The sequence below is a fragment of the Podarcis raffonei genome, chromosome 13 (assembly GCF_027172205.1).
Source record: "Podarcis raffonei isolate rPodRaf1 chromosome 13, rPodRaf1.pri, whole genome shotgun sequence".
Lineage (NCBI taxonomy): Eukaryota > Metazoa > Chordata > Lepidosauria > Squamata > Lacertidae > Podarcis > Podarcis raffonei.
In genome coordinates, this window is record NC_070614.1 from 25,668,020 (window position 1) to 25,680,453 (window position 12,434).

The window sequence follows — 12,434 nt, forward strand, 5'->3', positions numbered from 1 at the left end:
AATTATATGGTTCTATGACAAGGGAAGGGACGCGGGTGGCGCTGGGGGTAAAACCACAGTGCCTAGGACTTGCCGATCGCATGGTTGGCGGTTCGAATCCCTGCGGCGGGGTGAGCTCCCGTCTTTCGGTCCCAGCTCCTGCCCACCTAGCAGTTCGAAAGCACCCCTAAGTGCAAGTAGATAAATAGGTACCACTTTATAGCGGGAAGGTAAACGGTGTTTCCGTGTGCTGCACTGGTGCTGGCTCGCCAGAGCAGCTTCGTCACGCTGGCCACGTGACCCGGAAGTGTCTCCGGACAGCGCTGGCCCCTGACCTCTTAAGTGAGATGGGCGCACAACCCCAGAGTCGGACACGACTGGCCCGTACGGGCAGGGGTACCTTTACCTTTACCTATGACGAGGGAAGCCCCCACATTCAGCTTTGTGTCTTTGCTGCTAGTTAAAGAAAACCCCAATGCTCATTAATTCAAAGTAAAATTAAAATGAAATCAAAATAAAATATCTCTAATGACAGCAGAAGGTTTCTTTGTTGCAATGGGCTGTAATTATTTGTTCTCCACTCATATTTTAGGGCTGTTTTATTTGATGATGCTCTCCGGTGAAGTGTTCAGTATGGGGCAAAGCCTGATGATTCACAGGACATTGCTGCGGATGATATTTTTGGAAGCAAGGTGCTGACGCCATGAAATGCCTCCCTCATGCAACTCAGATTTCCACAAGCAAGTTTGCCCCAGGGACAATTTTTTCTTGGCAGAGGCAGCCAGGTGAGCCAGCCCCGTAGAAGAAGAAGAGCAGGAAGACAAAGCAACACCCTCACGGCTACACCCACGCCGTGGAAGGTATAAATAGAGACCTGTGTGGATGCCAGAATCTGCAGTCTTGTCTTCCGTATCGAGCTTTTGTGTCTTTGGGGCTTCTGCTTAGTCTTTGGGCTTCTTTCTGAAGGTCTTTCGCGATGAGCTGCAGCACCAAACAGGCATCCACTATGTACACGAGAGGCAGAAGCAGCAGTGGAAGCTGCGGTGGAATCCGGGTTTCTTCGGGAGTCTCCGGGAGGTGTGCTGCCCCTGCCGTAGGTAGTGTTAGATGTGATATGTCTGGGAGGAGCTTCTGCAGCGGAGTGAGTTTCGGAGGGGGCCTGAGTGGAGGCAGCTGCATCGATGGTGGCTTTGGTGGCGGGTACATGTGTGCTCCTGGTGGCGGCGGCGCCCGCTTTGGTGGCTTTGGCATTTGCAATGATGTGCCCTTGATCTCCTGCGACGAGAAGATGACCATGCAGAACCTCAACGACCGCTTGGCCTCTTACTTGGACAAAGTGCGGTGCCTGGAGGAGGAGAACGCTCAGCTCGACTGCAAAATCAGGGAGTGGTATGACCGCCAAGGTGCCCTCTGTGACCCCAAGGACTACAGCTGTTACTACCAACAAATTGAAGACCTTAAAAACCAGGTAGGACTATGTTTCCTGTGCAGCTTAGAACCAGATGTAGCATCAAACTAAGTGAGCTAGAGAAATGGCTCCTTGCTCTGACAGCAGAGCATTCATTCGTTATTATTTACGGCAACAGATCTTTCCAATCTGGCTTACGAAGAACGTCCAAAAAAATTCATTCTCCAAGGACTCTTGTCAAATCCCTTTATGTTCAGAACTTCATATTGTTGAATGAATGATGGTGTTTCTGGTTGGGCTTTAAAAACCATGCTTTAGATAGCACCCCAGAATGATTAGAGGCCATATCATTAGATTAATGTATTTTTTTGAAAACACTATGGTCTAAAACAATTATAGTGGTACCTTGGTTAAGAACTTAATTCGTTCTGGAGGTCCGTTCTTAACCTGAAACTGTTCTTAACCTGAGGTACCACTTTTGCTAATGGGGCCTCCCGCTGCTGCCACCGCACGATTTCTGTTTTCAACCTGAAGCAAAGTTCTTAACCCGAGGTACTATTTCTGGGTTAGTAGAGTCTGTAACCTGAAGCATCTGTAACCCGAGGTACCACTGCAAAAGAAAGGAGAAGAAACAGTGGCAGCTTATTCGCTGTTAGAATGGTTATATCTACAAATGTATAGATCACAAACACATCAATAAAACAAATCAAGAGTGGTATCATGGCCCTCAGTGGTGCTTCTCCTGCTGTAGTGATAAAACTGACAGAAAAAAAAGGATGTGAGGATGGAATGAGACTTAGGGATGTCCTGGCACAGCGATGTCAGGTTATAGGTTGTCCAGATTTAGCCAGACATTGACCCCATCTGTGTGACACATTCAAAGCAGCATCATAGCACTTCACACAGTCATGATTCCTCCCAAAGAATCCTGGGAACTGTAGCTTGTTAAGGGAGCTCAGAGCTGTCAGGAGACCTCTATTCCACTCACAGAGTTATAGTTTTCAGAGTGGTTTAAAAGTCAATGCTCCTTCCCAGAGAACTCAGGGAATTGTAGCTGTGTGAGGGAAATAAGGGTCTCCTTACAAATCTCTGCACCCTTAACAAGCTACATTTCCCAAGATTGTTTGGGGGAAGTGTGATAATGCTTTAATGTAATAGTGCAGATGGGGCTGTTCATGGATGCAGAGAGTTACAGGATGGAAGAAGCCCAAAGGTCAGTTGGTCCAATACAATCCTTCTGGTTTCGGGATAACCCTGTAAATGAATCATAGGCTTTGAGACAGTAGAATGAAAAATCAAAAACTGCAGTTTGATGCATGATGCTGTGGGCATCAAGAAGAAACAGATGGACAAGCTCAAACTGTTTTATTCCCCAACCCACAGATTATCTGTGCCACTGTGGACAATAGCAAGCTTGTTCTGGATATTGATAATAACCGGATGACTGCAGATGACTTCAGACTGAAGTGAGTCCCTCTTAAGTTGTACGAGGGGCTCTGGGTGGGTGGGGCAAACCCTTTATTTTGTTGCCCTTAAATCCTAAATATGTGGTCCCCAAAGTGCCCATAATGAGTTAGCACCCAAGTGCACACACACTTTCTCTCTCTATTGGCCCCTGTAGGGACAAACAATCCATCCTTTCCTCTCTTTTTTGGTTCTGTAGGTATGAGACTGAGCTGGCCCTCTGCCAAAATGTGGAAGCTGACATCAATGGCTTACGTCAAGTCCTGGATCAACTGACCCTTTGCAGGTCTGACTTGGAGGCTCAGCTGGAAGCCCTCCGAGAAGAGCTGTGTTGCCTCAAGAAAAACCATGAAGAGGTGAACCTTGACCCCACCAGCCCCTTACAAAGAGAAGGAGGGAAGGGTGTCCCTCTCCCACAGTCAGCTTCTGGCACTGGGAAGCACATTTAACAACACACAACAACAACAAAAAAGCCACATCCAATTAACTGGAATTTCTTTTTCAGGAAATCAAGGGTCTGAGGAACCAAGCAACTGGGGACGTGAGTGTGGAAGTCAACTCCTGCCCAGGCCCAGACCTGAAGAAGGTCTTGGAAGAAATGAGATGCCAGTATGAAACTATGATTGAGAACAACCGCAGAGAAGTTGAACAGTGGTATGAATGTAAGGTAGGTTAATATACTGTACGCAGCCAGGTATTGAAAGAAAAGAAGCTTGAAATCATCCATGCATATTTGGTCGGGGGTAGTAGCAGGCAGCTCTGAGCCAGATCTCACTCTTTAGGGGGAGCTGGTTTCAAACCTCTCTCCCTTCTATGTTAAGTGAAGTTACTTCAAAGATAAGAGGCTGGTGGTAGGAGAATAAGCAAGGAAAGACACACCTTCTTTTCTCCTGAGATTCTCCTCAGCCACTGGTTTGTCCCAACACTCTCCCCCTCAAAAGGTTCATTCAGCAAAATTAAGTCTACTGGCGAGAGAAAGTAGTGTACCTTGTATAGTAAGTCCCATGCTTGATTCATGGAGATTAAGGCTGCCAATAGCTACCAATAGCTACTAACCACAATGACTGCTCTCCTTTCGCTGTTGCCAAATACCAGTTGCGTGGAATTGCAGGTGGGAAGACATTGTTGCATTCAAGTCTTGCTTGTGGGCTTCCCATAGGCAACTGGTTGGCCACTCTGAGAACAGGATGCTGAATTTGAAGGGTGATAATAATAATAATAATAATAATAATAATAATAATAATATATTTATTTATACCCCACCCATCTGGCTGGGTTTCCCCAGCCACTCTGGGCGGCTTCCAACAGAATGTTAAAATACAATAGCCTATTAAACATTAAATGCTTCCCTAAACAGGGCTGCCTTCAGATGTCTTCTAAAAGTCTGGTAGTTGTTTTTCTCTTTGACATCTGGTGGGAGGGTGTTCCACAGGGCGGGTGCCACTACCGGGAAGGCCCTCTGCCTGGTTCCCTGTAGCTTGGCTTCCCGCAGTGAGGGAACTGCCAGAAGGCCCTTGGCACTAGACCTCAGTGTTCGGGCAGTCTTTGGCCTGATTCAGCAGGGCTTACTTAAGTTCTTATTTATTTGTAGGGTTGTTGTTGTTGCTTTTTTGCAGGGTGAGCTCAGAGTTCTCTGTGAAACTGCCATGGGTTTGGCAAGGCTTTGCTTCAAGCCAACAGCTCTTCTTCTGAGCTATGGTACCTCATCTGGATTTTGGTACCCAAGTAGGAAGCACTAGTGAAGGCCCATCTACAACACAGTATCTACCTTGTTTAGGAAGGATGAATTCAAGGTGGAAGTGGTGAAGTGAAGAACAAATATAGCAATGTTGTCTTTTGGGCAAGATTAAAAGATCTTGGCTTCATCAGGTTAAGAAAGAAGAATGCTGAGAAAGGGCTGTACAAATAGAGGTAGCTCAGTTGAAAGAGAAGTATTTGGTTTAGTAAATATCATGAACCAATGGCCACAAGTGATCCTTCAAGGAAGAGTGATTGAAAAACAGAAGAAGGCAGTTAACCCTTAGAATTAAGCCGCCCAGAGTGTCGGGGACAACCCAGCCAGATGGGTGGGCTACTACTACTACTACTACTACTACTACTACTACTAATAATAATAATAATAATTTACAAACTTTGGAATCATCCTCATGAAAGAGTTTTTTATCTTCATGGCATATCTTTAGTTTTTTTCCTTAAAATTTAACCTATACCCAAATTTTCTATATCCAACCAATTGGTCCTTGATTTTAGTGGATCTTTTGACATCCCGACCATCCTTACCTTCATCGTTTGCTGTTGTCATTATTTTATCCTTTTGCTTGGCTGAAACTCATCATGAAAACAACTCAACAATTCCCCCAATAAGCCCTAAACCTCACCACCCCAATTTTGTGTTTGCTGCCTTTTCAGATGGAGGAAGTGAATCAGGAAGTCTGTAACAGCAGCAAAGAGGTTGAAGACTGCAACAACCAAGTTGTTGACCTGAAGCGCCAGCTGCAGACCTTGGAAATTGATCTGCAGGCTCAGCTTAGCCTGGTAAGTGTCTATGCGGGCAGCCCTCCACCTCGGACCCAATGAACCTTACCTTTGTATCTGCTTCCCAAAACTGTCTGAATTAGTCCAGCTAACAATGCCACCTGTGCAATAGGTACAGTATATATTACTGTCCTAAAGTAATAGTATCAGTAGCTGCTCAACAGCTATGGGAATCTGGAAGGTTGTAGCTTTGAGGCAGATGTGCGCATGCACACACATACACCAGCTTAGTGTAAACAGGGGGCTCCATATACTTTCAGCTGTCTGGACAATTCTACATTCAGGTCCCTCTTGCATGGGACAAACTGTAACCGGCAGGCGACTTCTGACAGAATTAAGAGGGAAAGTGGGGACCTGTAGGAAGAAAAGAGGCTGAGCCAAAAAGAATCCACAGTGAGGCAGGAGTTGTGGCAAAAGCAGGAAGGAGAAGGAGGAGACATATTCTGTGGAATTGCCTGTAATTATTACTAAAGTACCACAAAATATTTTAGAGAGTGCTTCCTCACACACCAAAATGTGCAGGCATTATGAGCAACTGGCTCTCTCTCTCTCTCTCCTCTCCTCCCCCAAACTTATTTGTGCTAAAAGTTTTGCCTTTGCGTTTTTTAATTCTCCAGAGGGACACGCTGCAAGGATCCTTGGCCGAGACCGAGTGTCGATATAACAGCCACTTGTGCGAAATACAGAACCAGATCTCTTGCGTGGAGCAGCAGCTGGCAGAGTTGAGGGCAGAGATGGAATGCCAGAACCGAGAATACAGGGACCTCCTGGACGTCAAATGCCGCCTGGAACAGGAGATCCAGACCTACCGCTGCCTGCTAGAGGGAGGGCAGAATGACCTTGTGTAGGTAGACCATCAAGTTCTTGGCCTGTGCTTCCCCTGTGCTTCCCCTATTGTTCATGAGTGACTAGGGAGACACTCCGTGGAACAGATTTGCTTAGACTGAAATGAATACTGGCAAATTTTTAATTCTTAAGAAAAGCCCTGCTGGATGAAACCAAAGCCTGTTCAGACCAGCATCCTGTTCTCACAGTGGCCAACCAGATGTTTACTGGAAAGCTCACAAGCAGGACCTCAGTGCAAAAGCACTCTCCTCATTACTGATTTCCAGAAATTGTGGCCAGAGCAGTGTGTGGCTTAACCACCTGCTGTGGGGCTGATGTATTGATGACCCTACTTTGCAATGAAAGGCCTCTTGATCCCTAGTTTTCATATATATATTTATTATATTTATACCCTGCCTTCCCACAAGAAGCACAAGCTGGTGTCCATAGTTCTCCCCTTTCCCATTCTATTTTCACAACAACCCTGTAAGGTAGGTTAGGCTAAGAGAAGGTGACTGGCCCAAGGTCATCTAGCGAACCTCAGCAGGGATTTGAACTCGGGTCTCCCAAGTTCTGATCTGGAGTGTGCATCCAATCCAAATCAGGGTCCAGCACCAGTATCCTGCCAGCCCTGTCCTCAGTTGCTGTTTCCCTCCTTCCCCACTGCCAAATATGCTGTTTATATTGGCATAGACGGCAGAAAAAAAGAGTCTGCTTAGAAGAAGTAGTCCAGCCTCGGATGACTATGTCCTCTAATCCATAACTTACAAAAAAAAACCACCATTTTGGCTTAGGGAAGCACAAAACATACCATACCAATATGATTCAGTTCATGTTAAAAGGCAAATCTATCAAATTTGTACTTTCCGAAGTGATACAAGAACCGAAGCGCAGCCACCCCTCAAAATTCGCGCTTCTCTGAATCTTATGACGTACTTTTCCGACCAACCAATGTTTACAAAAATGCATAGATTGGGTAACAATGAATATATTCCTGAAAAACACACACAAGAGCCATTATATTAGAAGAAACTGCTGGTAAAAAAAAGTGTACAATAGTTAAAACTGCAGACAAAAATGAGTTTATTGGGAGAAATATACACTAAACAGCTGAAGAACTTTCATGACAGTTAAAAAAAAGTGCAGAGAACGGGATGTGAAAATGGAAAAATGTGAAAACTGTGAGAAATGAAATGGACAAACCTTTCCATCCTGACTTGGAACGCAGCAAAATCTGTTCAAATAACACTTTAGATGATTTTATAGTGGAGGTGAAGCATGCATGGATTTGATATACAGTCATACCTCGGCCCCCAAATGCCTTGGGAGTCGAATGTTCTGGCTCCTGAGCGATCGAAAACTGGAAGTGACTTTTCTGGTTTTCGAACATTTTTTTTGGAAGCCGAACGTCTGATGGGGCTTCTGCAGCTTCCTGCAGCCAATTGGAAACCGTGCTTTGGTTTTCAAACGTTTCGGAAGTCAAACAGATTTCAGGAATGGGTTCTGTTCGACTTCCAAGGTACGACGGTAGTTGTCTCCTTGAAACATCCTCTCACCCCCCCCACTCCAGCCCTGGGTGCATGACATAAAATTGCAAGTATCGTTAGCTTCTAATGTTGTTCACCTACTTTTGATCTCATCCAATGGCCCTCTTCCCCTCTCTGCACCAGGGGTTCGAGCAGTGGTGGTTCAGGAGGCGGAGCCTGCAGGCAGTCAGGAGGAGGTGTGACTAGAACTTCCCACACGTACACGGCCTCCTCTTCCCAGTGCCAGCCTTGCCAGCCTGATGTCAAAGGTAAGTGGGGAACGATGGGGTCTCCTACATTCACCAGGTGTTGAAACTTTAGAGGTATTCAAGAATGAACAGACTTTCTTTCATATGTGGTAGACCTGTAAAAGGTTAAAGGAGTATTGGGAAATAAATTATAATGAATTGAAAAAAATGTTTAAAAGCACTTTTCCACAAAGAAACCCCCAGAGTCCTTTTATTGGGGATAATTCAGATGGAAATTCCCAGGTGTCAAAAAAGGTTATTTATGTATGCCGCTACTGCAGCCTGTGTTTTGTTAGCTCCAAAATGGAAAATGAGTGAGGTCCCAACTAAAGAAGAATGGCAACTTAAGTTGACAGAATATGCTCAGCTTGCAGACTTAACATATAGAATAAGAGAACAAGAAGAACATAAGTTTAGAGAAGATTGGAAAATGTTTATTCAATATATGGCGGGGGGGGGTTGTGTACACCTGAAAACGTTGGCAGCATTGAGACAAATTCAACAGTGCAAATAAATTTTGATGGAAGTAATAATGGAACACTGAATGGTTTAGTTTATATAAAACATGCAGGGATTTATGCTATGCAAAACGAACCATGGGAAGAGAAGAAGGGAAGTCACTGATATTTTAAGGTTGTTTAAATGAGTATTCTAAATTGTAAAACAGAAAATTTAATAAAATTTATATATATAAACTTTACAGATATTAATCTGTAACTTCCAGTCTAATTTAAAAGCCATATGAAAACCATATGAATCCCCAGCAAATGTCCTCTGGAGCCTCGGGAAGACTCCTTCCTTTCTGCCAGGCTATCCTCACCATCTCCAGTGTTAAGGAGAAAAAGGCTGCATGCATTAGCGTGAAATATTCTTTCTTTGGTCATAGCTGAAGTTTTTCTCTTTTCCCCCCACTCTCCAGGGTACAGCAGATAAGAACTGGAAAGAGAAGAGCATCTTCTGTAGATGCAGCTATTGCAATTCTATCCTGTAAATTTTCTAGGCTCCTACTGACAAGCAAGAGGAATCTTTTCCCCGCTAGCTACTGAACACTATAAATACCAACCATCCACCAGTGGGCTGACCAGCAAGCTCATTATATTACTCACTTCTATAAGCTTCGGGATATTATTAACCATGGCTAAATGTTAACCAGCATTGTGGGGTTGGTCTTGGGCATTGTGGGACTTCAATAAAACTATGCTTCTGCCTGATGCAAACAAAAACTTTGTGTCTCTGTGTCATCATTTTTTAAGCAGAGTCTTTAAGCAGAGTCTTGACAACCATATGTCAGGAGTGCTCTGATGGTGTTTCCTGCTTGGCAGGGGGGTGGACTCGATGGCCCTTGTGGTCTCTTCCAACTCTATGATTCTATGATTCTATTTGGAGTTATCTCTGTTGTTCCTTTAGATGCAGACCCCGTAATGACAGGCATCCAAAAAACCCACTCAAATGTGTAAATATTAAGCATTACCTGAGCTCCTTAGACATTGGAAGAACTGCCACTAGTTATCTGTTTTATTCCTGCCGAAAGGTGGCATTAAAGCAGGGCTGGAGAAATTCGGTTCAACATTCGATTCTAGAATGCATTAACTAGTGTAAAGCGTGCAAATAAATGCATATGTTGATGAAAATGGCAGACCATGTGTGTCATATTTGGGGCAACTGCTTCTCCAAAATGTGTATGTTAGTCAAATCTGCATACAAAAACCTGTTTATTAGGAGAAATTAACTCTGAAATGGTGAGGAATTTTCTTGAAGATTTATTATAATTGCTATTTTTGCAAATTGCTGTGGCAATGTGATGAACTGAATTTAAGATTAAGAAAACAAGAAGCATAGAGAACCTGGATTTGACAGATTTATGCATCCCAAATAGTTACTGGCCCAGTAGCACCCAGGAACTTTGAGTAGGTGCCAGGACCTACTGACTGTGATGGCACTGACATCTTGCCTATACTGGATGGCTGGGCTGATAAGCCACTATTTTAAAATTTCCCACAATGCTCCAGAGTGATGCTACATTGGGGGCGTTTAAAATGGTGACCAACCTTCACCCACTTCTGCTGCCAGGTAAGGCGGTCTACTGACAAAGGAACAAATTCAGCAGGGGACAATTTGACAAGGAGCCCCTCAAGCCTGGAGCCAAATCTGTTTGGAAGCATAAGCCCCTGATATCAGATAACACCCCAAGCCACTTAAATGGTATAGATTTCTTTTTTAAAAAATCTATTATATGATATGGTTTGGAAGGTGCAATGCACACACACACACAAACTCCATTTTTAGCAGATTATTTAGTTTAATAGAGAAAGCAGAACTGCAAACACAGAATTAAATCATTAGGATTTTTGTGGTTAAACCAATGATATGCAAACTGGCTTAGCAAGAAATGCTGGTGAATGTTGATAAGGCTTGCCAAAGCAGCACACTTAACACAATGCTGGTTTCAGAGGACAGGTTTCCAAAGTTGAGAAATATCAGCCAGAGTCTCAGTCTGAACCATAAGAAGTCAGCCCAGTGACTCATTTTCCATATTCCATATCAAATTAGGGGGTGTTTAACAAGCAAATTTCACCCTTAAATTTCTGTGAACATTAATTGGAATATTGCTACATAGAATATTTCAGTTCTAATTGTTCCGCTGTTGTTCTTTAAAGCCTCACTGCATCCTTGCTTATAAAGATGTATGGGCAAGCCCAATGAATGAAGGCATCTGAAACCCACATTGCTTGGACAAGACTGCTGGTCAGCAATGGCCCTGGGTGCACACCTTTCCTTCTGTATAACTGAATACTTTTCTACAGAAAGTTCTGCAGAGGTTCTACAGAATACTTCAAATATTGCACTAGGCAACACCATTGTGCATCTCCCTGAATATTATACTGTGTAGCTCTTCTTTCATGGGTTCCTGCAAAATATAGTTTCTATTTCCACCCCAGGCAGAAATTCCTAGTTTTTAATAAGGTTTACTAATTATATTTCTCTCTCTCTAAACCATTTAAGGTACCACACGTGTATTATCTCAGCAATCTTTGCAATTATAATTTAAAGTATGCAGGTACGGTTCCCCCATTTTACAGATACGCCAGACCTCACAGAAGTGGATCCATTTCTTCCCTGCCTCTGACTTTGTGATGTTTCTTCCACCTTTATACTCGAAGGCTTCATGCGCAACAAGGGTGGAAGATGTAATCTTCCAGGAAGTTATTTTAACGACACAAGATTCATACGCTGGCACTGACTGGCCATTCTCCGTTTCCCCTTTAGAGGGCGCTCTGCTGCCAGCCTTGAAAGGGTGTCTCTTATTTCATTTTTCTAGAGGCTTCAAGCCATGTTCCAAAACATGTGTTTGCTTTTTAGTGTGTTTTGCTTTGCTAATTAGGGGATTAAGTAATCTTTGGCTGCCTGGCAAAAATGTGCTCAATTATAAATATGCCTGAATGTGGGTTTAGCATATTATTTGCATTCTCTATTTTGTGTGTGTGTGTGTTTGTGTGGAGGGAATCCAGTTCAGTATTACAGCACTGCAGGAGGGCATCTCTTGTAACCTTTTCACTTAAATGGTTATTTCTATAAAGAGGTGGTTGTAACCTTGGTCATAAGGTAAAGGTAAAGGGACCCCTGCCCATTAGGTCCAGTCGTGGCCGACTCTGGGGTTGCGGTGCTCATCTCACTTTATTGGCTGAGGGAGCTGGCGTACAGCTTCCGGGTCATGTGGCCAGCATGACTAAGCCGCTTCTGGCAAACCAGAGCAGTGCACGGAAACGCCGTTTACCTTCCTGCTGGAGCGGTACCTATTTATCTACTTGCATTTTGACGTGCTTTCGAACTGCTAGGTGGGCAGGAGCAGGGACTGAGCAATGGGAGCTCACCCCATTGCAGGGATTCGAACTGCCGACCTTCTGATCAGCAAGTCCTAGGCTCTGTGGTTTAACCCACAGCGCCACCCGTGTCCCTAACCTTGGTCGTAGGTTGTTGTAAAGACATGCGCAACCCTTTCCATTGCTGTTGCTGCTGCTTGTGTTGTTGTTGTTATTTATATAGAAGAGAAGTGGCTAAGCTTCCTTTCACCTGGTTTGCCCTTGCCCAGTCCTCTGGGATGCCAGTGGTGGGTGTGGCCAAAAGTGGGTGTGGCCACCAGGGATGAGTGAACCCGTCAAATACATTTTCTATCACTTTCTCATTTTTCCAGTTCCATTCTCCACATTTCCAAATCAGTTTGCAATTAAGAAGAAGAAAAATCCCATGAGCATTCACTCATTCACTCATTCATTCAGTATATAGCCCTATACCCACAGGCCTCAGGGAGGTTACAACATAAAATCACAATATATAAACACATTTTAGTGTGAATTTCTCCCAGTTTTCACATTTGGACATGCAGTCTGGCCTAATATATTGTATGTACTCAAGTCTAATGCACCATGGAATCTAATGCACACCCCAATT

General features: G+C 44.0%; 1 protein-coding gene across 1 annotated transcript; it reads left to right on the plus strand.

The window, feature by feature from the left end:
* Positions 1-894: 894 nt before the first annotated feature.
* On the plus strand, positions 895-9,197 carry LOC128399503 (keratin, type I cytoskeletal 19-like). Its single transcript, XM_053361036.1, has 8 exons — positions 895-1,447; positions 2,771-2,853; positions 3,051-3,207; positions 3,357-3,518; positions 5,261-5,386; positions 6,004-6,230; positions 7,882-8,006; positions 8,905-9,197. Exons 1-8 carry the CDS (start codon positions 956-958, stop codon positions 8,916-8,918), a joined length of 1,386 nt encoding a protein of 461 aa, XP_053217011.1. The 5' UTR covers positions 895-955; the 3' UTR covers positions 8,919-9,197.
* The last annotated feature ends 3,237 nt before the right edge of the window (positions 9,198-12,434 follow it).

Bases quoted from the DNA above. Each gene is read 5' to 3' on its own strand.
- LOC128399503 (XM_053361036.1), top strand. From the start codon at position 956: ATGAGCTGCAGCACCAAACAGGCATCCACTATGTACACGAGAGGCAGA. The intron at 3,519-5,260 runs GTAGGTTAATAT...CTGCCTTTTCAG, and splicing joins AACAGTGGTATGAATGTAAG to ATGGAGGAAGTGAATCAGGA. The intron at 5,387-6,003 runs GTAAGTGTCTAT...TTAATTCTCCAG, and splicing joins TGCAGGCTCAGCTTAGCCTG to AGGGACACGCTGCAAGGATC.